General features: G+C 41.8%; 2 protein-coding genes across 2 annotated transcripts in view; one reads left to right on the top strand and one right to left on the bottom strand.

Moving 5' to 3' along the window:
- Window positions 1–27766, top strand: part of CFAP47 (cilia and flagella associated protein 47) — a 508792-nt gene that overhangs the window by 458750 nt on the left and 22276 nt on the right. The window contains exons 62-64 of the mRNA XM_066577980.1: window positions 7293–7464; window positions 8080–8241; window positions 22015–22183. Of these exons, the coding sequence (XP_066434077.1) occupies window positions 7293–7464; window positions 8080–8241; window positions 22015–22183 (503 nt within the window). The remainder of the gene's footprint in view (window positions 1–7292; window positions 7465–8079; window positions 8242–22014; window positions 22184–27766) is intronic.
- AMELX (amelogenin X-linked) overlaps window positions 1–27766 on the bottom strand; it is a 677225-nt gene that overhangs the window by 635036 nt on the left and 14423 nt on the right. The gene's annotated exons all lie outside the window — the stretch shown is intronic.

Below are 27766 nucleotides of genomic sequence, written 5' to 3'. Positions count from 1 at the left end.
AGAATGGCATGCCCTAACACATGTTTCTCTTTGATGCTTAGTCTGAGCTGATGACAAGGAGCTGCAGAGGCACTTATTTATGCCCCGAACATCCAATAGAATGTACTCAAACACACTTTTATAATTTCAGACGCTCTAGTCATTGTCCAACAAGATGCTAGTGCATGCATAGTAAAGACAAAATGGAGTCCATTGTGCATATAATGTCATGATGTACATAAAGTCCAATATGTGCTTGCACACAGGGTACCAAAGAAGGGAGTATTACGGTGCATGCATAGATTCAACTGTCGCACTTCATTGCACTTGCATGCACCGTATATAGTCCATAAGACCATCAAGAAAAACAAACAGTATAAACTTGAGTATCTATAAATGGCTATCATTAGTAATCATCAAGAGGTTGTAATAAATAATTATAATATTAAGGATGTACAGTATATATCAAAGGCCATGGATTCAAGTACTGAAACGACAGGTGTGACATAAATTGACTGGAGACAGAGTCACAGTGAGAATATCACGTCTCCCAGGGCATGCACTAACTGCGAACCAAAATATAAAGTCTCTGGCAGTGTTCACACCACACTGCAAGGAAGCCCCTGCAGAACAGGAAAAAAATAAACAAATAAGGAGAAACTGTCGCTAAAGGTAGCAACCCCTACCTACTAGTGGATGGTCCGCCCTGATAAGGACACATCCAACCATAAGGACACATCCAACCGTGTGCCTGGGACACTCAATAAAACTAGCAAGTGACAAAGAAAAACCAACAAAGTAAGCAAAACTCTCCAAAAATAAATCTCAGTACAGAATCTCTGAACTTAACTGAGAGGACCGCTGAGAGAACTAGGGAAGCCGGATCCTGGGACGTCTTCACTCCACAACAGAAGGAGACTAAACTGAAATCGGCCAGCACTGAGCTCAGGCCAGGAGGGAACTAAAAACCCTCCCTGATTGCCCCCAGGTGTGCACCAACAGCTGACACACCCAACAGAGTCAAAGGAGATAAAGGCACACTGAGGATTCAAACTGACACAACAGAGAATCAATGACACATAGACAAAGACTGAGCACCAAACATAAAGTGACAAATGACATGGAACAAGGACAATTAAGGGCAATAACTGCAAAAACACTGCAAATAAAATTTATAAAGAAAAAGTATATAACACATAGTACATTCTAATCCATATATATATATATTAGAATAAGCCATTTACCCATACATATAAAATATTCCATTATCCCTAGTGAATCAGTGAGCTGGATATTGCTCAGCACTGTGGACTATGTTAGTGCTATATAATCAAAGAAAGGAAATAAATAAGTTCTTTAAATTACCTTTTAGGGTTTAATCACACAACTGAGAAAATCATGTGAGTTTTGTACGATGTGACGTGCCAAAAACTCACACAAATATGAAACCCATTCTTTTGACTGGTTTTATTCACAAAAGTATGTCCTAAATTTGGGCATTCTCTCAGAACGCATCGCCCATTGCTTTCAATGGGACCGTGAAAGAAATCACATTGCACTAGCTTGCTGTCGCTTGAAGTCAATGGGAAGCAGTCGCTATTTTTTCATGCATTGTAATGCGAATTGTAAGCAAAAACACATTGCCTTGCTGTAAAAATTGCAACTTGGCAAGCGCGATATCGGTCTGAGTTTCTTAGCCAGATATCACACTCGCCCCTGCGAATGTAACCTTAAAGTAGAGTTTCACATTTTTTGAATCCAGAAACTTTATCTGCTTATTCAGCGATTATTTACAGCTAAAATAACTATAAACTTTGAGTCTTGTTATCATTAGAATATATGTGCAAGAAACTTGCAAATATTCTATTTTTATATGTAAGGAATAACAGGGACACAAGTTCTTTGCTGTAGATTTTGCCTGAAGTGTTGTTCTGCTGTTACTTTGATTCATACTTCAGTGTCTTCACAAACAATGACAATTCTATGGGGTTATTAATTAGTGCCCTTTGGTGCCAATGTAAGTGCTGTTACTTAAATGTCTCCACTATGTCACATTAATGTACATCCTCATAGCAAGTGCCTATTGCATTCCTAACTTCAATTAATTACCCAGAGAACAGCTCGAGGGACAGTAGTAAGAATAAAATTATACTTAATGCTGCCGCAGTATGTTATTTTATTTAAACAAGCATCTATGGGTATTTCTGCACAGAAAGAAATAATCTTGCCACCGGTATCAGAGTCTATGTATGCCACCGCAATAAAAATTGTTTACGAATTCTAGTGTTTGGATGAAAAGGCAGGTATTGATTGGAACATGACATTCTTCTAGGCTGAGAGACACATAGCATTCTAGAATCATTTAAAATTGTTGACAGGTTCCATAATGCAGTTGGTGGCATTATAATAGTAGTAGTCATACAGAAATGTAATGCCTGTCATAAAATCATCTGTAACACCGTCGTACTTTGTTAGCTACCAGTTTAAACATGTCTGAAGAAATTTGCTGCACCAAATGGGATTGTAGTATTAAAATCACATATGTGTATTTTGTGTAATAAGTCAATTTTCCAGTTCATAAATAGGGTGGAATAATCACAGAGCAGAGAAATGTAAATAGGCTATTCTATAATCCCATATTTTAGCCACTTAGCCAAGAATAAACCCTGGAGATGTGCAATAATATCAAGCATGTCAGGCAACATTGGTTGAATAAACAGTCAACATAATTAAACGGGAAGAATTATGGAAAATGATTATGCAGGTGAAACCTGAGAGAGGCTGAGACATCTTTTACAATACAATAATGTTTATGGTTGATTGGTTTAGTAGAATTGAAAATGTAATTTGGTGTTGTTAATAATACAGTAGGAGAGCAGTTATTTGGGGAAAACACACACAACTGTGTGCTCTGTCACGTAGGATTTATTTCTCACATTGCATGCCAGATTAGAAATTTGGCATGACCATTCTTTAGGTTCTAAGTAGGAAAAGTAAAGGGGTCACAACTTAATTATTCATTGCTAATTGCAAAAGTTTTGGCACCCCTATGTAATGTACCTAATGTAATTCTCTACCTTCCCGGTGTTGTACAAACATGAAATTTGGCACAACCATTCTTTAGGTCCTAAATAGGAAAAGTAAAGGGGTCACAACTCTATTATTCAATGCTAAATGCAAAAGGAAGTGCATCCCTATGTAATGTAACTTCCTGGTGTCGTACGAGCGTACAATTGGGCGCGAGCATTCTTTAGGTCCTAAATGAGGAGAATGGGTGGGGTGGCATATTCTGCAAAAGGACATTAGTACATGCAGCCTGAGGAGAATCTAACTCTTCTCTATGTGTATACATATTTTATTCCTCAGTTACTCTAAAGTAACCTTGACTTCATTAAATTTTCTGTGCGAACAACACGTAAACACCTGGATCAAATACAGTCTTTTTTTTACTGTCAAATCCAATAGTTTCTAACCAATCTTTTTTGTATAGACCAAGCTGTAGATCCTCTAGTTGTTTTATAAAATGTAAAAACTTATTTCGCTCAGTAATGCAAACAAAATAATCTTGTAGATTCTGTCCTACTGGCTAACGTGGTACTAAACTTGCCTCATGGAATGTCCGTTGCATTTATCGTAGGAGCAAAGTGAATGAGATTTTAAAAATCGCGTTTTCATGCTTCAGAAAAAATCTGCTTTGGAAATGGACTTGCTGTGTGGAATTTAAATCCACAGAGGATTTTTGGTGAAGATTCTACCTCTTCAAATAAGGGGGTGAATTCAACATCAAATTCAATATAAAATTGTGCGTTTTTTTAATGCAGATTTTGCGCTGTGGATCTACTGGGGAATGTCCATTGTGGACACTCTGCAGCAAATCTGTCCAATGTGCACATACCCTTATTGCTATCTAATTAATCCTATGTAGTTGATAGACTGTGAGTACATGCACACATTGCAGATTTACTGTGCTTTTTCTGCAGCAGAAAATCTGCACCACATCCAACATGAATTCAAAGTAGAAAATCCACACTGAGTCTACACCAAATGGTGATTTCACCCCTTTATTTGAAGAAGTTAGGGCTCCTTCACACAATTGTATGCTTAATTACGCACGACTCAACAAAACTAGGCTTTTTTGTGTATTTCAGCGTATTCTATAGTATTTTTTGCTCTCATACAGCATGTTTTTTTATGAATGGGACACAGCCACACTCCGATTTAAATGGCTATTTAGCCTCATAAGTTCCAGAAGAGTTCTCTTTCTCCACGGAATTGCGCGTCTCTATGGGGACCTTTGGTGCATAAATGCACACAAAAGTAGAGCATGCTGCATTTTTTCCTCACGCACAAAACACGCGCGCAAAAAGTGTAAGTGTGAATGAACCTATTGAAATCAATGGGTTCTGTTTTCTGCCTATTGGGTGCACGAAGTTTGCCCGCACAAATACACCCGTGTGAAAGAGCCCTCAACTCCACATTGAAAATCTTCAAGATAAATTGACATGATGCAGATATAAAATCAGGCAGCATCAGTCAATTTACATATACTACAGATTTTGTCTGCAGTTTATAGATGGAATTTCCAAAATTCCATCCACAATACTTGTACTTTTAAATACTGCAGATTTTCCAAACTAATTTCGCAGCATTTCCGACCTGTGGGTAAATTTTCTGTAACAGAAGAATAAACAAGGTAGAAAGGACTGTATTACAATGTTTACTGTCAAAGGAAGGAAAAACTAATTATTTTACATTTGTAAATTGCTTTATTGTATACAAGATAATGTTATTTTCTGTTATTTTAGCTTTTATACTGTAACATGTTTTCAATTTTTTAATGATTTCTAATGCTCATTTTTTTCCCTAAATGGTAATAATATTCCGTAGAAAAGTCTTGAAATTGGGAAACATCATTGGAGGAAATACCATTATGAAATAGCCTTTGGGAACACTTAAAACAAAAAGAATTCTTTGTTTCCCATCATAAAGCTGCGAACAATCTGTACTTTTTCATATTAAACTTTGAAATGATTTTGTTTCTTTTTAAGTGATATATTAAAGTAATTCTATGGGTGTTGTAAGACCTCTATATCTTATGAATATACAGCAGCTATTCTGAGAACGTCTGTGTTCAAAAAACTATTTGGAAATACAAGAAAAATGCTTTGATACGCAGCATTTTATAAAAGTTGAAAATATGACATTGATAAAAGCTGGTATTATCCTGTTACTTTGTATACTAATCTATTTTTCTTACTTTTAGACAGCTTTCATACTAATCTACCAGTATAGTTTTTTTTTCATTGAATACAATATGATAAAGAACTCTGAAAATGTAAAAGCATTTAAGGATCTCGAAACAGTGGGGTTAAATGTGACATTTCTGTGATACATTAGTGATACTATACATAGCTCACAATACTGCAGCTGCTTAGCCACTGCATGATAGTCACAAAACATCTAAAATATTAAAAACTGGCTGTATTTGACATCAATAAAATGGCACAATGCATTGAAAGATATGGGCCCACATTTTTCAAAAGTTGCTTAAATGCATTTGATAAAAGTGTCTAAATCTTGAACAACTACTTCTACAAACTGTCAGAAATGGCTCTAAATTCTGGTGCAAATGGTTAGTTAAATGCACTAAAACAGGTGCAAATACATAGCTAAATGTGGGCTATGGTGTTTGCTTTGAAATCTATATTTGCTGGTACAGTGTATTTTTTATTGTAGCATAACTGATGTATGATCGCCAATGTAATATCATAAAAACCATTAGCTGCCAAACCATTTTTGTCTCTTTTAGAGAATACAGAACACACAACCTTGCACTCTTCATACATAATCTTCTATATGAATATGCAATAAAATGGATGCTACTGCAATACTGTATAGAAAATAACATAATCTACTCTTCTGAAGACAGATCCAACTTACCAGCTAGCTAATGCCACCTAACACACAGTAAACTTTGCACTCTACATGGAGAAGTGGAAAGAACAACTAGCAAAGACTATAAATACAAATCAGAGTGCTTGTTGATCTGGCGGCCCTAGCTCTGACGCAGTAAGAGGACTCTAATAGGTCCTAAAGGTTTTGTAAAAGACTGGAGCCAATAACTTTCCACCAATCTATTTCTGAAAGTTTCATTAAGAAATAACCTATTAGACATTCGGCCTTGTTAACATTGATGTTTCAACTTTTGTTATTTCACTCCATCATATCAGCTGAACAGTGCAAGTGATAGTTAATTAGTTAGTTTAGTTAGTTATCACACTGGGACAACAGTGGTCCGTAGCGCCAATCTAGAATGACCACGATCAAGACCATTGTTCCATTCAGTGTAGATGTCTGAGGAGGTACTATTGCCTATCTGTTGCACCCACGAGCGCTGCGGATGACCAGGAAGCCTCTGCCATCCAGCAGGGGACCGTCTCTCGATTTTCTTAGCAATTGCTGTGGTTAGAGCACCGTGGGTCGGGACAGCTTCTGACAAGCGTGCAACATGACCAAAAAGTGCGAGTCGTCTCCTTGTTATTGTTTCTATAATTGACTCAAGCCTCGTGCAAACCTGTATCTTGCAAGTGCAAGTGATAGCGATACCTGATTCCTTATAGGCCAGACACCAATGGGACCTGATAGACACCATTCACAGTAATAGGGATCATTGGGTTCTGTTATGGTGTCCAGAATACTTAAAACAATATATTCTGAATGCTGAGCTTTTATTTTTTGATACATTTTGCAGAGTCTGTGACAGAAACTCCTAACAAACTCCTAATCTTCGACAAATCTGTCAAAGATTTGAATGAGGCATTTCTGGTGATGTGTTCTATGTGAACAATTATAGCAATAAAGATTTTGATAAAATAATGTTGATGAAGGCATGTTCTGTATAGATGGCAGATGGGTTGTGTTGTGCAGATGGATACTAGTCTGACACTAGGTAGAGGTAACAACTGTAATTAAGATGAAACAGCAAAGTTGTTTTTTTTACCAATGTGTCAATGAAAATCTCATTATTTAATATGTGTATAGTCTATATGTCTATAGTCAGTTGCAATGTCAGTTGAGGTCCTTATGGAAGGTCGTTACTGTTTACAGGGTTGTTTACAATATCTACAGCTTTGGTAAGGGCTCACCTGATGGGAGACATTCCTGAAATCTGTCGCTGTAGACATAAAGGACTCTATATAAAATGTAATGGTTGCGGTAATAAAATGTAATGGACATTTACAATGAAGCTAATTGATGTCACTTATTTTTGTCATACTGACAACAAAGTAATTAACCACATTTTCTAACATTAGGTTTCAGTACCACAGAAGAATTTTTATATGAAATTAAGTATGAATCCGAAGAATCAAAATCCCAGCTGGAACCATCTGTAGGAATTGAACTAGTGAGAAAGGAACGTGATACACCATCTGGGATTGTCACATTAATTTTCAACATCATTTTTGCACCCAATAAGTCAATGAGGTAAAGGGCTACATGTGTAGAATTTTATGCCTAAGGTTTTTTTTTTAATCATTTTAAAATATAGGGAATGTAGAGCCTTGAGTAGTCCTATCAATTATTAATAATTTACAGAAATATAGAGACGTGCAAGTGGAAGGGAAATTACATTTTGAGTCCATCTTTTGATGTTGCACAAGATAACATTGGTGTGGAATAAGGAAATGCCATCACTAGACGTACTTGCTTGCAACACAGTTTCATTCTCTTCAGATATTCTTTCCTAGTATTGTTTTGGAAATCACTCAACAGTGCCCAATAATTTGTGTATAGAATAGACTTCAGTGGGACTTTATGTGGGAAATTGTGAGACCATGACATATCATCTTTGATATGTCTGCATAATGTGTTAGTACTTGAATTTTGCTGGTTTTCTTTAGAGCTTTGTAAGGAACCATATACCCAGAGAGAATTTGAACACAAAGAAAATGTAAAGATACAATGCAGATGACACTTTAATTAGAAACCATTGTACCCAACACTATTCCTTGAGGCAATTACTGATATACTTCTAACAGCTGCATCCTTTTCCAGTCAACAGGAAACATTCAGTATTGTTTTGTATTCATTGTATTTCAGGCACTCTGTTCTACTAGTTGTACAGTGTGTAACTGGTGGTATATGGAAGTTCCCAATCCAGTTTGTTGCCACCGAACCAAATTTGGATGATGTCATTCAGATTGAAGCAGTTGGACTTAACAAAGAATCAGCTGTTGGCTTCAGACTAACTAGTCAGACAAGGTACCATAATTCATTTCTTTTCACACCATTTGAAGTGTTAGAAGTGGTTGTCTGAATGTATACTATTGATGGCCTATCTTTTGGATAGACCATGAATTGTACATTGGCAGAAGGCTGAGGGGTCTGCCGCCTGGGTTTCTCTCTGTTCACATGTTTGCCAGGCCATTGTGCTCGTGCACTGAGCTGATATCTGCAGGAAGCAGACAGCTACGTTCTCACTACAGTGGCCAGGCTTGGTACTACAGGACAAGTTTCCATTCATTTCAATGGGGACTTTGCCTGTAATACCAAGCCTGGCCACTGCAGTGGGAACAAAGCTGTCTGCTTCCTGCAGAAATCAGCTCAGTGCACAAGCACACTAGCCCAGCTGATCTTTGAAGATTCTGGGTGATGGACCCCTTCTGATTTCTTATTTACACAAACGGACAACCCCTTTAATGCTACATAGTGTTTATATGAAACATATTTCATTGCTATGCAAACTATAAGGCTGATATTAAACATTTAGGGAGAATAAGATTTAAAAAATCCAGGCAACAACTATGATGTGAATGATAGAGTTCAACAACATAACAGGTTTCATAAGCACTATATACACCAATACATATGCATGATTTAACCAGAGAGAATGCTTAATACACATTGTATTATGAAAAAGGATACCAATGTTTTTTCCTTACCTTTTCTCTTTATTTGACATATGACGCGATGTGTGTGAGATGACTTTGAAAGATAAGGCCACCCAATGGTTGTAATGTGATTTGCACCCTGTAGAGTTTTTTACTAGCATGTCATGATAATGTTTGAATTTGTATCAGTAAATGTTAGAGTCCATTACAAAATTTGCAGAAATCTAAGGGTGGACACGGCTGTAGTTACTGTTTTTAGCAACAGTTCAAAAACATCAAAGATTGCCTGATGTCCATATAAATGAAGAAATGAAGATTATTTTTGCTAGTGATTATGTTGTATTGCATACAGTACTGTACTAGAGATGGATTATTTATTAATGCAGAGTAGAAATCTGTTAGGCCGGCTACCCGTGTCTGCCACCCTCTTGCTGTAATGGGCAGGCATTGCTCTGCTCCTCCTGTATGAATAGGCTTGTAGCTAGGCACTTTCCATCAGCACTGCAGGAGATAATCCTCCCCAGTGCTCTCAGCCCAGATGCAGGGTAATAGGCTTCTGCCCTCCTATTTAGCTGAGCTGGGGATCCTCTTCCTAGCCTGAGTATTGGTGTGAGTTTGCTTCAGTCACTTAACAAAGGTCTCCAGCTTTGGACTCCTGTGTCTGCCTTGATCCTTGGACTTTATCTGGATTACGTCCATACTATGCTTGCCCTGTCATTGGACCAAACTCTACAGCTCAGGCAGTTTTGCGGTGCTTTGCATCAGTGCCTCTGACTCCCGTGGGCCAGCTGCCAACTACATCGGGACTATTCCAGGAGGTAGCAGCAAGCCTAGTTTCTCATAGGGAAGGCCAGATCCTGTACAGGGGTTAAAGGATGGATACCAGGGAACTGCCAGGATAATGCCCTTAGGATTATCCTAAAGCCAAACCGGGTCCACACTCGCTGTCCCTAACAATATCTATGCTGATTTTGTACCTTCACTTTGCTTTGTGTTTCATTATGTAACAATTGCTAATGTAGAAATTGCCTAACAGACTTTACAACATATTATATTGCAGTCAACTTTTGAGTATTTAATTGATAGACTTTTCTGACATGTCTACCATGAACGTAGTTAGGGCTCCTGTCCATGGGCGATCTTGCATTGCGATACTCGCTGAGATAATCCAGTTGCTATGGGAAGCGTAGCGCTGTCCGCTGTCCACCGGCGAGAATCGCAGCAAATTGCAGCATGCTGTGATTTGAGTCCCACGAGGGGAGAATCGCTATGATTCTCCACTCATGGACAGCAGGCTACGCTTCCCATAGCAACTGGATTATCTCAGCGAGTATCGCAATGTTTCACTTCTGCATTTCCACAAGAAAATGTTTCCACCCAAAACAAGCAAGAACAGTTTAAATAGCTTGACGCAACTAATATAACAAGTGGTTTCTCCAAATTCAACACAATATACCACTTTTAATGACTACTGCAGCCTCTGAATTATTCAACCCCTTGCATATATTCCATCATAGGAACACACATTTGCAAATCAGGTGTTGCCACAAGCACACCTGATTCAACTAATCAGGTGCATTAGTTGCACTAGGTGTGCTTGAGATAAAACACATCGTATATCTTGACTGGCTTTGGTTTTGTTGACTGTGATGTTTTATTGCACGTTATAAATATGTCAAGAGATGGGTCCAGGAAGTTCAGAGCAGTAATTATTGCCTTGCACAGACAAGGACAAGGATACAAAAACTGAATGTTCTTAAAGATACAGTTGGAAGCATGGTTCGCAAGTTCAAAATTAAAGGAGCATTGGCTACGCTACTTGAATGTGGCAGAAAGGTGCACTGATGACTATTAAGAGGTTCAGGGAATACATGACCATTAACTAGTGACCAACGTACTCGGTTACTTACTTTGTTATATCTATACTTTTCATAAAACATAATTTGTACACAATGTTTCATGTGCGATCTAACTAGTTATTTATAAAGTGGAAGTGCTATATTATTGGTATGTGCATCTATGCCTCTTTTGATGCACTCTGTGATCTTGTTTTCTTGGCAGCATCTGCCTAACACTGGTTGCTCCAATTACATTTACTGTCATCTAAAATTCCTAAGTCCTTTTCCATATCGGTTTTAGTCAGTATTTTCCCATTTAGTAAGTATGTAATGGTGACATGTATTTTCCCCTCCCTTGTACATAGCCTCACATTTATCATTGAAATCAGTTCCTCAAATTGGAGCACTATAGGACATTTTTATGTCTAAGATAACAAATTGTTGTTACTTGCCCTTTTTTCACAGGACAGCATAATAATGTTCCAGTCTTGCAACTGTAAACTGTAAAATTCATTATTTGTTTTTCTAACTTTTAATTATCAAGTTGATATTAATTGTTAATTGGACTTTTATTCCAACCTATAATTATTTTAGTAGGCATTTACAGATTAGATTATTTTTCTAATTGGCAAACATTTGCTGAGGTTAGGTCACAGAGTACGAGCAGGTTATTTGTATGATTTTCATTTCGGTTACAAGGGAGGATTAGTTTTTGATTAGAACATTAAATATGACTGTATTTATTTGGTTTGCATTGCATCTGGATTCTTATGCTTAGCATGTGAAAATTTAAGAAACAATTAAATGAAGAAATAAATCCTGTTTATGTCTGTTTAGTCATTAAAATAAATCCTAATTTCACCAGGTCAGTGTAGTTTTATGTCATTGCAGCAATTACTACTTTGTTGTTTGTTATTGTAAACATAAAATCAGGAAGATATATATATATATATATATATATATATATATATATATATATATATATATATAGGAAATTAGTTACCAAATAACATTGCCACCGTCTTCACCTAGGAAGATTGGCGTCTCTCTCACAGAGACACTGGACCACTGCACTTCTTTATCTTTTTGGCGTCTCCCAGCTTTATTGCACAAAGCAATGGTTCACAGTATTTCCAAACTGTACATTCGCCAGAGCTAGAGATGAGCGAGCACCAAAATGCTCGGGTGCTCGTTACTCGAGACGAATTTTTCGCGATGCTCGAGGGTTCGTTTCGAGTAACGAACCCCATTGAAGTCAATGGGCGACTCGAGCATTTTTGTATATCGCCAATGCTCGCTAAGGTTTTCATTTGTGAAAATCGGGGCAATTCGATAAAAGTGATGGGAACGACACAGAAACGGATAGGGCAGGCGAGGGGCTACATGTTGGGCTGCATCTCAAGTTCCCAGGTCCCACTATTAAGCCACAATAGCGGCAAGAGTGGGCCCCCCCCCTCCCAACAATTTTTACTTCTGAAAAGCCCTCATTAGCAATGCATACCTTAGCTAAGCACCACACTACCTCCAACAAAGCACAATCACTGCCTGCATGACACTCCGCTGCCACTTCTCCTGGGTTACATGCTGCCAATTCCCCCCCCCCCCACGACCCAGTGTCCACAGCGCACACCAAACTGTCCCTGCCCAGCTGCCCTCATGCCACGCCACCCTCATGTCTATTTATAAGTGCGTCTGCCACAGGAAAAGCAGGCACACACTGCAGAGGGTTGGCACGGCTAGGCAGTGACCCTCTTTAAAAGGGGCGGGGCGATAGCCCACAATGCTGTACAGAAGCAATGAGAAATCCAATCCTGTGTCACCTCCATCTGGAGCTGCACACGTGGGCATAGCAATGGGGAACCTATGTGCCACACACTATTCATTCTGTCAAGGTGTCTGCACGCCCCAGTCAGACCGCGGTTTTTTATAAATAGTCACAGGCAGGTACAACTCCGCAGTGGGAATTCCGTGTGCACCCACAGCATGGGTGGCTCCCTGGAACCCACCCGCTGTACATAAATGTATCCCATTGCAGTGCCCATCACAGCTGAGGTAGTAATGTCGTGCTTAATGCAGGTGGGCTTCGGCCCACACTGCATGCCCCAGTCAGACTGGGGTTCTTTAGAAGTGGAAACAGATGCATTTACAACTCCCTGTGGACCGGCAGCATGGGTGGGTGCCAGGAAGCCACCGGCGGTACATAAAAATATCCCATTGCAGTGCCCATCACAGCTGAGGTAGTAATGTCATGTTTAATGCAGGTGGGCTTCGGCCCACACTGCATGCCCCAGTCAGACTGGGGTTCTTTAGAAGTGGAAACAGATGCATTTACAACTCCCTGTGGACCGACAGCATGGGTGGCTCCCTGGAACCCACCGGCGGTACATAAAAATATCCCATTGCATTGCCCAACACAGCTGAGGTAGTAATGTCGTGCTTAATGCAGGTGGGCTTCGGCCCACACTGCATGCCCCAGTCAGACTGGGGTCCTTTAGAAGTGGAAACAGATGCATTTACAACTCCCTGTGGACCGACAGCATGGGTGGCTCCCTGGAACCCACCGGCGGTACATAAAAATATCCCATTGCATTGCCCAACACAGCGGATGTAACGTCAGCTGTAATGCAGGTGGGCTAAAAATTCATTTGATTACACTGTAGGCGAGGGCCCACAAAAATTGCTGTATCAACAGTACTAATGTACATCAGAAAAATTGGCTATGCCCAACCAAGAGGGCAGGTGAAACCCATTAATCGCTTTGGTTAATGTGGCTTAATTGGTAACTAGGCCAGGAGGCAGCCCAGTTAAAATAAAAATTGTTGGAGGTGAAAGTTTCAACGCTTTAATGAGCATTGAAACATATAAAAATTGTTTTGAAAAATTATATGACTGAGCCTTGTGGGCCTAAGAAAAATTGCCCGTTCGGCGTGATTATGTGAGGTTTCAGGAGGAGGAGCAGGAGGAGGAGGAGGAATATTATACACAGATTGATGAAGCGAAAAGGTCCCCGTTTTTGATGGGGATACAGAACGATGCTTCCATCCGCGGGTGCAGCCTACGTATTGCTTAGGTATCGCTGCTGTCCGCTGGTGGAGAAGAGAAGTCTGGGGAAATCCAGGCTTTGTTCATCTTGATGAGTGTTAGCCTGTCGGCACTGTCGGTTGACAGGCGGGTACGCTTATCTGTGATGATTCCCCCAGCCGCACTAAACACCCTCTCTGACAAGACGCTAGCCGCAGGACAAGCAAGCACCTCCAGGGCATACAGCGCGAGTTCAGGCCACGTGTCCAGCTTCGACACCCAGTAGTTGTAGGGGGCAGAGGCGTCACGGAGGACGGTCGTGCGATCGGCTACGTACTCCCTCACCATCCTTTTACAGTGCTCCCGCCGACTCAGCCGTGACTGGGGAGCGGTGACACAGTCTTGCTGGGGAGCCATAAAGCTGTCAAGGGCCTTAAAGAGTGTTGGCCTGCCTGTGCTGTACATCCTGCCTGATCTCCGCGCCTCCCCTGCTACCTGGCCCTCGGAACTGCGCCTTCGGCCACTACCGCTGTCGTATGGGAATTTTACCATCAGTTTGTCCGCCAGGGTCCTGTGGTATAGCAACACTCTCGAACCCCTTTCCTCTTCGGGTATGAGAGTGGAAAGGTTCTCCTTATACCGTGGGTCGAGCAGTGTGTACACCCAGTAATCCGTAGTGGCCAGAATGCGTGTAACGCGAGGGTCACGAGAAAGGCATCCTAACATGAAGTCAGCCATGTGTGCCAGGGTACCTGTACGCAACACATGGCTGTCCTCACTAGGAAGATCACTTTCAGGATCCTCCTCCTCCTCCTCAGGCCATACACGCTGAAAGGATGACAGGCCAGCAGCATGTCTACCCTCACCAGTGGGCCAAGCTGTGTCTTCCCCCTCCTCCTCATCTTCCTCCTCCTCCTCCTCCTCCTCCTCACCGCGCTGAGATATAGACAGGAGGGTGCTCTGACTATCCAGCGACATACTGTCTTCCCCCGGCTCTGTTTCCGCTGTGCTGCCGTGCCGCGCGACACCGACTGCTGGCGACGTGCTGCTGCTGACACATCTTGATTGTGAGACAGAGGTTGCGTAGGAGGAGGAGGAGGGTGGTTTAGTGGAGGAAGCATACACCGCCGCAGATACCACCACCGAGCTGGGGCCCGCAATTCTGGGGGTGGGTAGGACGTGAGCGGTCCCAGGCTCTGACTCTGTCCCAGCCTCCACTAAATTCACCCAATGTGCCGTCAGGGAGATATAGTGGCCCTGCCCGCCTGTGCTTGTCCACGTGTCCGTTGCTAAGTGGACCTTGGTAGTTACCGCGTTGGTCAGGGCGCGTACAATGTTGCGGGAGACGTGGTCGTGCAGGGCTGGGACGGCACATTGGGAAAAGTAGTGGCGACTGGGAACTGAGTAGTGCGGGGCCGCCGCCGCCATCATACTTTTGAAGGACTCCGTTTCCACAACCCTATACGGCAGCATCTCCAGGCTGATAAATTTGGCTATGTGCACGTTTAACGCTTGAGCGTGCGGGTGCGTGGCGGCGTACTTGCGCTTGCGCTCCAACACTTGCGCTAGCGACGGCTGGACGGTGCGCTGAGAGACATTGGTGGATGGGGCCGAGGACAGCTGAGGTGAGGGTGTGGGTGCAGGCCAGGAGACGGTAGTGCCTGTGTCCTGAGAGGGGGTTGGATCTCAGTGGCAGGTTGGGGCACAGGGGGAGAGGCAGCGGTGCAAACCGGAGGCGGTGAACGGCCTTCGTCCCACCTTGTAGGGTGCTTGGCCATCATATATCAGCGCATGCTGGTGGTGGTGAGGCTGGTGGTGGTGGCTCCCCGGCTGACCTTGGCACGACAAAGGTTGCACACCACTGTTCGTCGGTCGTCTGCACTCTCAGTGAAAAACTACCAGACCTTTGAGCACCTCAGCCTCTGCAGGGTGACATGGCGCGAGGGGGCGCTTTGGGAAACAGTTGGTGGATTATTCGGTCTGGCCCTGCCTCTAACCCTGGCCACCGCACTGCCTCTTCCAACCTGCCCTGCTGCTGCACTTGCCTCCCCCTCTGAAGACCTGTCCTCAGTAGGCGTAGCAAACCAGGTGGGGTCAGTCACCTCATCGTCCTGCTGCTCTTCCTCAGAATCCTCTGTGCGCTCCTCCCTCGGACTTACTCCAATTACTACTACCTGAGTGATAGACAACTGTGTCTCATCGTCATCGTCCTCCTCACCCACTGAAAGCTCTTGAGACAGTTGCCGGAAGTCCCCAGCCTCATCCCCCGGACCCCGGGAACTTTCCAAAGGTTGGGCATCGGTCACGACAAACTCCTCCAGTGGGAGAGGATTCGGAACCCTTGCTGCCCATTCTGGGCAGGGGCCCGGGAACAGTTCCTGGGAGTCTGCCTGCTCCTCAGAATGTGTCATTGTAATGGAGTGAGGAGGCTGGGAGGAAGGAGGAGCAGCAGCCAGAGGATTCAGAGTTGCAGCAGTGGACGGCGCAGAACTCTGGGTGGTCGATAGATTGCTGGATGCACTTTCTGCCATCCACGACAGGACCTGCTCACACTGCTCATTTTCTAATAAAGGTCTACCGCGTGGACCCATTAATTGTGAGATGAATGTGGGGAGGCCAGAAACATGCCTCTCTCCTAATCCCGCAGCAGTCGGCTGCGATACATCTGGATCAGGAGCTCGGCCTGTGCCCACACCCTGACTTGGGCCTCCGCGTCCTCGCCCGCGTCCACGTCCTCTAGGCCTACCCCTACCCCTCAGCATGGTGTATTACCAGTAGTGCAGAAACAGAACGCTGTAATTAAATGTGCCGCTTATTGGCCTGTGGTTGGAGGCTGACTTCGCTTACGGAACGCACAGCAGAGGCAGGAAAGAATTTTGCGCAAGCCTGCTGTAACACTTAGCTGGCTGCGTATGAATTAGGACAACTACCCCCAGCAGAGACGCAGTACAGTCAGGACGGTCACAGGCAGTCCAAATAGATTTTTTTCCCCAAATTTTTTTGGAAAAGCCCACTGCCTATATAGACTGGATATGTCTTTCACTGTCCCTGCCTCACCACCACTACTGGCCGTGGACTATGTAAAATTACTGCAGACTGTTTCACTCTGGACAGGATGACAGTGGTGATGTAAGAGGCAACGCAGAGCCAGGAAAGAATTTTGCGCAAGCCTGCTGTAACACTTAGCTGGCTGCGTATGAATTAGGACAACTACCCCCAGCAGAGACGCAGTACAGTCAGGACGGTCACAGGCAGCCCAAATAGATTTTTTTTCCCAAATTTTTTTGGAAAAGCCCACTGCCTATATAGACTGGATATGTCTTTCACTGTCCCTGCCTCACCACCACTACTGGCCGTGGACTATGTAAAATGACTGCAGGACGCAATGCTCTGGACGCAATGCTCTGCACGGCCGATATACAAAAAAAAAGAAAAATTTGCAACACTGCAAAAAGCAGCTTCAACAGTACTGCACACGGTCAGATGTGGCCCTAAGAAGGACCGTTGGGGTTCTTGAAGCCTAAAATCAATCCTAACACTCTCCCTATAGCAGCTCCGGCATCAGCAACACTTTCCCTGATCTCTGTCAGAATGCATCTGTAGCGAGCAGCGGGAGGGGCCGATTTATATACTCGGGTGACACCTGATCTCGCCAGCCACTCATTGCAGGGGGGTGGTATAGGGCTTGAACGTCGCAGGGGGAAGTTGTAATGCCTTCCCTGTCTTTCTATTGGCCAGAAAAGCGCGCTACCGTCTCAGAGATAAAAGTGAAAGTAACTCGAACATCGCGTGGTGCTCGCCTCTAGTAACGAGCATCTCGAACACGCTAATACTCGAACGAGTATCAAGCTCGGACGAGTACGTTCGCTCATCTCTAGTCATTTTTTCAATAAGTATAGTATGAGATACTTTTGTCAAATGCTTTACTAAGGTCAAGATAAACTATATCCACCGCATTTCCCTGATCAGCCCAGTCAGTGATACTGTCATAGAAGGAAATTAGATTAGTCTGGCATGAATTATTTGTTACAAACCCATGCTGGCTCTGGTTAATTACTCCCTTTTCATCCAAGTACTTGTATACGTGCTGTTTATTAATTTATTCAAAGATCTTTCCCGGTATAGAAGTCAGGCTCACAGGCCTGTAGTTTCCTGAATTCACCTTCTTCCCTTTTTTGAAGATAGGGACAACATTTGCCCTTTTCCAGTCTTCTGGGACTTCTCTTGTTCTCCAGGAATTTTCAAAGATTATGGCGAGTGGCTCAGCAATTACCTCCGCTGCTTCCTTTAGTATCCTAGGATGTAATTCATCTGGACCTTGAGACTTGAATTCATTTAAGTTAGTTAAGTGTTCCCTCATCATCTCTCTGCTTCCACATAGCCTGCATTCTTTTATTCCCCCAATAGCACAGGGAAGATCACTTGATGTTCCATCTACTTTCTGAGAAAAAACAGATACAAAATAGGAATTTCAAAGTTCGGCCTTCTCAACATCATTCTTAAAGGGGTTGTCCCGCGCCGAAACGGGTTGTTTTTTTTTCAACCCCCCCCCCCCCCCCCGTTCGGCGCGAGACAACCCCGATGCAGGGACTTAAAAAAAAAAACGCTCAGCGCTTACCTTAATCCCCGCGCTCCGGTGACTTCTATACTTACCGGCTGAAGATGGCCGCCGGGATCCTCTTCCTCCGTGGACCGCAGCTCTTCTGTGAGGTCCATTGCCGATTCCAGCCTCCTGATTGGCTGGAATCGGCACGTGACGGGGCGGAGCTACACGGAGCTACACGGAGCCCCATTGAAGAAAGCAGAAGACCCGGACTGCGCAAGCGCGTCTAATTTGGCCATTAGACCATTTTAGACGGCGAAAATTAGGCGGGCTCCATGGAGACGAGGACGCCAGCAACGGAGCAGGTAAGTGAAAAACTTTTTATAACTTCTGTATGGCTCATAATTAATGCACAATGTACATTACAAAGTGCATTAATATGGCCATACAGAAGTGTATAGACCCACTTGCTGCTGCGGGACAACCCCTTTAACCATTTCACCATTTTCATCTTCTAAGCATCCAATACCATCTTTGACTTTTCTATTGCTTTTGACATACCCCCAAAATCCTTTTTTATTGCTTTTGGCCTCTGTTGCATGCCTCAATTCATTATCAGCTCTAGCTTTTCTGACACTTTCCCTAGAGTTTCTGCAGAGTTTCATTTGATAAACATGTTTTTCTTTGTTTCTTGTCTGCAAGTTCTGAGTTCATCCATCCTGGTTTCTTTAAATGCTTCCCATTTTTCCTTCTATTAGGGATTGTTAACAATTGTGCTTTGAGAATCTCATTTCGCAATATTTCCCAACCTTCTTGGACATTTCTGTCCTTAAGAACATCCAGCCATTGGATTCTTCCTACCCTCTTTCTGAGTTCATTAAAATCTGCCTTTCTGAAATCCAACCTTGAGGTCTGAGTTTTCTCAGGTCTTCCTCCCCTTTTTATCCAAAATTCAAGGATAGTATGATCACTGGCTGCTAAGGTCCCAGCCACCGTTACTTCCTCAACCATTTCCTCCCTGTTGGTAAGAATTAGGTCCAAGATAGCAGATTCCCTTGTTTTCTCTTCGACCTTTTGGAAAATAAAGTTGTCAGCAAGAGCAGATAAGAATTTGTTGGATCCATTACCTTTACCTGAGAGAGATTCCCAACAAATGGCTGGATAGTTAAAATCTCCCACAATCACTATGTCATGCTTTTTTGAGAGTTTGGCCATCTGATGTAGAAAGAGTTCATCCATATCTTCTGCTTGTCCAGGTGGCCTATAGTAAATGCCTACAATGGTGTTCTTTCTATTGTTCTCTCCTTGTATTCTTACCCAAACAGTTTTTACAGAACTACCATGCTCTGAGGCTTGAATCTCTGTGGAGATTAATGTTTTCCTAACATACAATGCAATAACTCCTCCCCCTTTTTTAGGTCTGTTTCTTCTGAATAAGCTGTATCTTTCAAGCCTTGTATTCTAATCATGTGCATCATTACACCAAGTTTCCATGATGCATATAACATCATATTTCTCTTCCTGTGTTAGGAGCTCCAATTCTCCTTGCTTGTTTCCCATGCTCTGTGCATTTGTGTAAAAACATTTTCATTTGTGATCGGTGTCTCTTGCTCCTCTACTTGCCTTCTGAATCTTTTGTCTTTGTTCTTTCTTTCCACTTCTAATAGCAAGGTTTTCAAATTTTTTAATTAGCTGTATACCTGACCTTTCACTTCCCTTCCCATATTGTTCTAGTTTAAAGCTCTCCTAATGAGTGAATCAAGGTCCCCACCAAATATATGCTTACCTATTTTTGCAAGGTGCAACCCATCTCTAGCAAGCAGTCCATCATATAGGTGATTCACTCCATGGTCTAGGAATCCAAATCTTTGCTGACGGCACCATCGACGTAGCCAGTTGTTCACCTCTAGAATCCTGTTCCATCTTCTTATTCCATGGACATTCACTGGGAGAATGGATGAGAAGCCCACCTGTGCTCCTAGTACCTTCTTTCCGAGGTCTTCAACGTCCCTGCAGATAGTTGCAAGGTCCTTTTTTGCAGTGTCATTTGTCCCTACATGTATTAGTAGGAATGGGTGGTGTTCTGAAGGACTGAAGAGTCTTGACAGCCTATCAAACACATTTTTATTCATCAACAAACTTTATTTATCCACTTACGGAGTAGCTCCACCACTTTCCTTTCACCCTAAATCAAAATTGGAGCTTTGTGATGTGCATTCACTGCCACAAATACCCTCTTGTTAGCCCATGATAGTGAAACAGATTAATTATCAACACATTATTATACAGTATTAGACCTGTGGTGGAAATCCTTATAGGGGGTAGGATTGTTGCTCCAAGCATATAGTTAAGGTTCAGTACTGTGGTTCTTCAACCTACTAGGTACCATAGCAGTAGAATGTCCGGTGGAAGGCAAGATATTGAAACCCAACATTTCATTTATGTGCGGCAAACCACATAGCACTAAAATTATATTCTTTGTTGATTTCTGATTTGCTTTTATTATATTACATTTTCCAATGTTTAACCAGCAATGAACTGTATAATTAGTCCATCTTTGGAATCTGTTAATGCTACAATGTCACTCAACCTATCTTACGTCACTCAGTGCAGTATTTTTCTCAAGCTAGGGTAAAGATATTACCCCAGCTACAGAGTCGCCAACCTCCTTTTCTGTTATTTCTACACAACTTAGCTAAGTCATAGACAGACCATTTATACAGACTCATTTCTAAATCTAAAGTTAGTGATAAAGGACATAAGTAACGCCTCTCTATAAATCAGGAATTCTAGTCAAGCAGTGACATTGCTCTGACCTACTTATAAAAAAAATTATATATATATTCCAAACTCGGGATAATTGCAACGCGGCATTTACTGTAGTTTTGAGATATTCCACAGGCTCTGGAATAAGGATATATGTAAATGAGCTATTTTCGACTTTTTTTGCAGTTACTTATTCAAAATAGCCCACATTTTTGACACATCACTGCAATTGTTTGCCACAATTATGTGAACATAGTGGCAAAAAATGCTGAAATAACAGAGTGTGTAGCTGGTACACAGCGGTGCACTATATATGACAAATGTATTAAGAGGCTTGCTCCACTTAATACATTTGTCCCACTGACGTTGTGTGTAGTTTAGTTAGACCAGCATAAAAAATGCTGATCTAAGTAAATACACCCCACAGTTTTTGTGGACTATCTATAAAATTACGAAGGAGTGGCAACCCTGTAAACTCTATATTTGATTCTATGAGTGTTGTACAACATGTAAATATCTAATACTAGACATTGGGTGTGTAATATATTAGCACATCATTTGAAGTGAAATGTGAAAGATTTTGATGAATTGGTTAAAAATCAAAAGTGTAATAAATTGTCCAACACATATATAACAAGAGTAAACCACTTCTATCACTCTTCGTGACACTGACTGCTTAAGGTGTATGACCTTTCCTTATTTCCCAGGGCACACAAAACTGCGTGACATAGGTGTAATGGCATTTGAGGGCAAACCATAGTGACGGATTGAACTGCAGTTTGCTACTGACATTTCTATCTTGTTAATCTGCACAGTAGAGAAAGAAATGCTTCTGAGACGTACTATTATGTATTGCTGAAATTATGCCTGCACGATGTGATTGTACTTGATCTTCAATTTAATAGGTAGCATTTTGATCACCTTGTAAATGTTAATTTGCTGTAAAGTAAAAAAAAAAATTTCTTGTTTTTCCTAGGTACCCAGAGCCATTCACTGCATACTTTATACAAGAGAGTGATCCTGAGTTCTCTGTTTCACCTCTATCTGGAGAGCTGCTTCCCCTTGGAACTGCGGGGACATTAATTACTGTTGGTTTTAAACCTACAATGTACAGCAAGAAGCACAGAGCTACACTAGTAGTACAGGCAAGTTTTATCCAAAAGAAAAGTTAATTTGTTTATAAGCCTTAACCCTTTTGAATCCACTGTCTGATGACTTCCTACATTCTGATTGAAGCTTGTACAGCTCCAATGTCAGAAGACTTCCGATAGGGTATTCTTACCATCTATTGCCAGCCACTCCGCTGTCGGAGCCTCACTGGCTTTAGCCAGCAGATCGCACCTTTGTATAACAGCAAAAAGAGAAAGCCTGGGGATCATTCCAGCCTGCCTCCATTCACAGTAAACAGGCAGTCACTCATAGATGAACTGAACAATGCAGTGGTAGAACAACAATGACTTTATTGTCTGCTTGAAGGATCAATCAGCCATTTATTATTGATTGATCTTTAACTGCATGCTTTCACATGCCACAATTATCGCGCAAATCGTTCGCCCATAAGATGTTTATTCCCAAAATGTTCCGTTCTACAGATATTGCAGATATTGATTCCTCTGTCCTCTGGTTGTTTACTGCTTGTTGCCAGGGAAACAGACCAGGGAAAGAAATAACAAACAAGCAGAGGAGGTGAGTTCTTGGGCACTTCTTTTATCTAAATGTGATTGTTCCCAGCAAGAGAAACCACGTAATCTTGTAGATATGATACCTTTTAATGGCTAACAAAAATACATGATGTTACAGCGAGTTTCCGAACCAACGCAGGGTTTTTCTTCAGGCTGAAGAGGCAGATCCAATCCATTTAAGCCTGAAGAAGAACCCTGCGTTGGTTCGAAAGCTCGCTGTAACATCATGTATTTTGTTAGCCATTAAAAGGTATCTTATCTACAAGATTACTTGGTTTCTCTTGCTGGGAACAATCACATTTTGCTCTACTGGCTAAAACAGTACCAAACCTTTGTTTTCATTTTATCTAAATCTGATGGAGAGGATCATAGGAGCTCATGCGCACTACCTTTTGGCACGGCCACCAGCTTCCGTTGTGCTCTGCTATTTCTTTCCACAGAGGACGTAATCTCCCTGGCAACAAGCAGTAAACAACTATGACAGAGGAATAGCTGCAATATCTGGAGAATGGAGCATTTTGAAAATAAACCTCTAATGTGTGGGTCCATTGTTTTGTGAATTCAAACACATTAAAATAAGATCCCTGAGATGGAAATACCCCTTTAAATATTCTTATTTTAGTACTAGCACCAAAATGATATAAATGCAGTTAAAAATACACAACTTAGTACCATTTTTTGGATTATTATTATTCATAACAAGATACTTTAAATATTTTATTTACTTTTAGTTGAATCCAGGTATTTTGCTAGATCTTTCAACTATAATGACTATGTATTATTTCAGTTTAAGTCTACTTAACTCATTATTGACTATCATTATGCCATTATACAGCAGTTATTTGTGAGCTTTCTTCTGCCCTATATGCCTTTATGCAGTACTGCTTTGTAAAACACAGCTATCCAGTGCAAGGTATAGCAGGAACACAGCTGTATGAAGTCAGCTGGGCTCCTGCACTAATAGCCAGGATGGGCACTAGCTAGCGCCCTTCCTGGGTGTTTAAGTCTGAAGATGCCATAGATTATGTGACTATAGCAAATAAGAAGCTGAACTAATGAATATTGCCATATATTTTATTACAATCAAAGCAAACGGAGTTCATGTCATTTAGGGCTTATTCAGACGAACAGATATCGGCCGGGTATTCACGCCGGGCAATATAAGGCGTCTCTCTCTGCAGGGGGAGGAGGCGGGAAGAGCCCGGAGCAGTGAGATAAAAAGGAAGTGAATAAAAATATTTAAAATATATTTTAAAATTTAAACCTCAAAGCACTACCTTTACCCTAAAAATAATTTAAAAATAAAATAAAAAAATCCACAAAATTGGTATCACCCAATTCATAGCGACCCACATAAAGTTAGAAAATTATTTAACCTGCACGGTGAACATTATGAAAAAAATATGTTAAAAATGTGACGGAAATTGGTAATCTTGCATATCTCAAGATCCATAACTTAGGCGGTAATTCAGTCACGCATATCCTATTACTTTAAGTGCAATTTTTTTTGCGCACCTAAAATTTTTTTGTCTGAACGTTTTCATGGGAATTCATTGGTTCTAATAGTCATGCTTTTTTTGCACTTGTAAGTTAGCTGCGCTAACACGCTTGTGTAGATGAGCCCTTAAATTAATATCCTGTTTATACTGCATGGTGAGCATGGTAAAAAAAAAAGCCTAAAAACAATGCAAGACTTGAGCTATTCGTGAATCCTGTCTCAAAAGAAATGGAATAAAAGTGATCGCATATGTTCCCAAGTATGGTATCAATGAAAACCATAACTCAACCTCAAAAAAACATACTCTAAGGCCTCGGTCACACGGGCGTTTTTTCCCTTTTCTGAGAATCCATTTAAAATGGTGTAAAAAAATAAATAAAAGCATACTCACCTGCCTTCAGCTGCTGGGGCTCAGCCGCAACTTCTGCAGCTGTCCCCGTCTCTGTAGTTCTGAGCTATCAGCAGCCGGGGATCTAAAATCCCCACCTGCTGGTGGCTCTGATTGTGATTGGCTAAGCGCTTCAGCCAATCACAATCAGAGCTACCAGCAGGCGGGGATTTTAAATCCCCGGCTGCTGATATCTCAGAACTACAGAGCTGGGAACAGTGGCAGCTGAAGGCAGGTGAGTATTTTTTTTTACACTATTTTTATTGGATTTTCAGGGAAGGGCTTATCTTTAAAACCCTTCCCTGAAAGCCCCTCAGCTGCTGGGGCTCAGCCGCGACTCCTCGTGCTGTCCCCGGCTCTGCACTGCTTTGCTGAGCTATCAGCAGGTGGGGATTTTAAATCCCCGGCTGCTGTTAGCTCAAAACTAGAAACCCGGTGACAGCCAGGAGAAGATGCAGCTGAGCTTGGCAGCCAAAGGGAGGTGAGTATGTTTTTTTTTTTTTGTATTTTTACAGAACTTTTACTTGGTTTTCAGGGAAGGGCTTATATTTAAAGCCCTTCCCTGAAATCAATTAGCAGCAGAATCCTCTACTGCAGCTGACATGTGTAACAGTTGCGGTAGAGAATTGAAGAATTCCTCTGCTGCATTTGCATGTAGCAGCAGGGAATTCTTTTAACTATCGGGGATGAAGGAAACATGTGCCGCATGCGGCAGATGTGTTCTTTATCCCTGCTGGGGTCACGGCGCCGGCGGAGAAGTAAGTTTTGTTTTTTTTTTACACTAAAATGTTTCTTTTTCAGGGAAGGGCTTTACATATAAGGGCTTTACATATAAAGAATGCAGGGGTGCCGGCAGACGATTGTTTTCAATGGAGCAGCAGCCGCGGCTCCTTTGAAAACAATGCGTGCATTCCCAATGTTGCACCCATGTCCTATCTTTGCAGGCACGCACCTGCCAAAAGGAACATGTGCACACACCATAGGGAATGCAATGTTGCAAATACAAGCATGTTTTTGTGCGTGCGTATGCACGCACAAAAACACGCTCGTGTGAAGCCACCCTAATACAGCTTCATCGATGGGAAATTAAAAACATGGCTCTTTAAATGCAAAAAACAAGCCCCTATATGACCATGTCAACAGAAAAATCAAGATTTTATGTTTCTTGAAATGTGACGATGAAAACAACTGTAAAATTGCTCGGTCATTAGGGCCTAAATTTCATGAGTCATTAAGTGGTTGTACCTGTTAGACTTGTATCTGTTCCATAACCGTAATGTACATAAATCCATTTATCGAAGCATAAGGTTTTAGACAGCATAACATAAATAATAATGAGCAGTCCAAAAGTTTCCTATTAACTGCATTTGCAATAGCCCAACCCCATGATTAACACATAAATATTAATTTTTAATGCTAATTATTTTAGTACTTATGTCATTTCTGGAGAATAGAATACTCTTGCTACTACAACAGACATAGAAACTTTCTCCTAGTAAATATATGAAGCTTGTTCAAAGAAAGTCATGATAAACAAAACTGACAGCACAAGTTAATCATAAGGAACAAGTATTACTTTAGGTCAATAATAAATTCCTTGGTGGTGTGTAGTCTACGGACGTTATCAGTTAAGCCAACACTTAAATGCATTCTATTTTTGACATGACCACTTAGTTATCTGCATTCTAGTTTAGAAATTGAGGTCTGTTTATTATCAGCTTCAGTTACCTGGAAGGTTAATATACAGCTTCATAAATAAATAGAAATACGGTAGTATAGTATATATACTTCAATCTTATTTACTGTTGTATTATATAAACGCATTTCTCTCTTCATTAGTGATACTTAGTGGCTATTGAGGCAGTTTTTTTATGTAGCCAAGAAGGTAAAAATAAAAACTTTCTGACAGTGAGGGGGAACAATGAGTGGAACAGGTTACCATGGGAGGTGGTGATTTCTCCATCAATGGATGTGTTCAAACAGAGACTGGACAGGGGGTGTGGCCTATCTGCAAACTGAAACAGGTGTCTCTGAGTGAGCTCCGCTCGAAACCAGCCTTATAAGCCATAAAAGCAAAGTAAAACCAGCAAAAAGCATAAAAAAAGAGGTCCATACTCAACCTGGATTGAAAATGACTAAGGGAAAGTCCTCCAAAGCAACTCCCCAGAAGGTAACTGACTTCTCTGTGGTGTGCGGCACTGGCAGGGAACAAGATGTCAGCTCACATGTGCTCCCATTCCCCATCAGATCCTTCATTGATGAGGATACAGAGGCAGCTCTCTCCAGCCCTGCTATCAACACAGACATCACAGCAGAGAGCGGCAGACCAGCGCAGAGCCCTGTTCCAGGAGTCCTTTCTCAGGATGGGATGAGTGGAAATGAGGGAGAAGTAATCACCAGCCATAGCACACATACCAAAAGAGCGCTGGAGCACATTTCACTCCTCCCTTTCTGCAAGCCTAGAGAAACAAAGACTCAGGCCATCTCCACAGCTATAATGTCATTGAATGGCTGTGATTGGTTAACCCAGCGCCAGCTTTCATTGGCTGATGCCGCACTGGATTAACCAATCAGAGCACTAGCTTGCGGGAAGTGTGTCATTCAAGCCCCGCATCCAGAAAGCAATGCTGTGTCAGTGTGAAGGAGGACGTGACAGCCTGCAGCAGCGCCGCAAACCATCATGGAACGCCGGCAGTAGGTAAGTATTAATTTTTTTTTTACTTGTAGTTAGTTTCCCCATTGAAATGAATTGAAACACCATTAATGCGGAACGCCTGATGGATTCTCTAATGAATACTATAAAATATTTTCACATATTCTGTCCCCATATCTTACCAATGCTTGCAATGAAGCAATTATAAAAGTGGTTCTCCCAGCAGAGTTGTTACAAGCTATAATAGTCACCATTCTTAAACCAGATAAACCCCTTGAATTGGTAGCAAACTATAGACCAATTTCTCTTCTTAATTCAGATACTAAGCTATATTCTAAAATTCTAGATATGAGACTTCTCCAAAACCTACCAAACATAATCCATAGAGACTAGGTGGGTTTCACAAAGGGTAGACAGGCCTTGGATGGCAAAAGAAGAATTATCAATCTAATGGCATCTATGGGGTCAAGTCAGGCACCTTCTCTCCTCTTTGCCCTGGATGCGGAG

This window comes from Eleutherodactylus coqui, chromosome 1 (genome assembly GCF_035609145.1).
Source record: "Eleutherodactylus coqui strain aEleCoq1 chromosome 1, aEleCoq1.hap1, whole genome shotgun sequence".
Lineage (NCBI taxonomy): Eukaryota > Metazoa > Chordata > Amphibia > Anura > Eleutherodactylidae > Eleutherodactylus > Eleutherodactylus coqui.
This window is presented reverse-complemented; position numbering and strand designations above follow the sequence as displayed.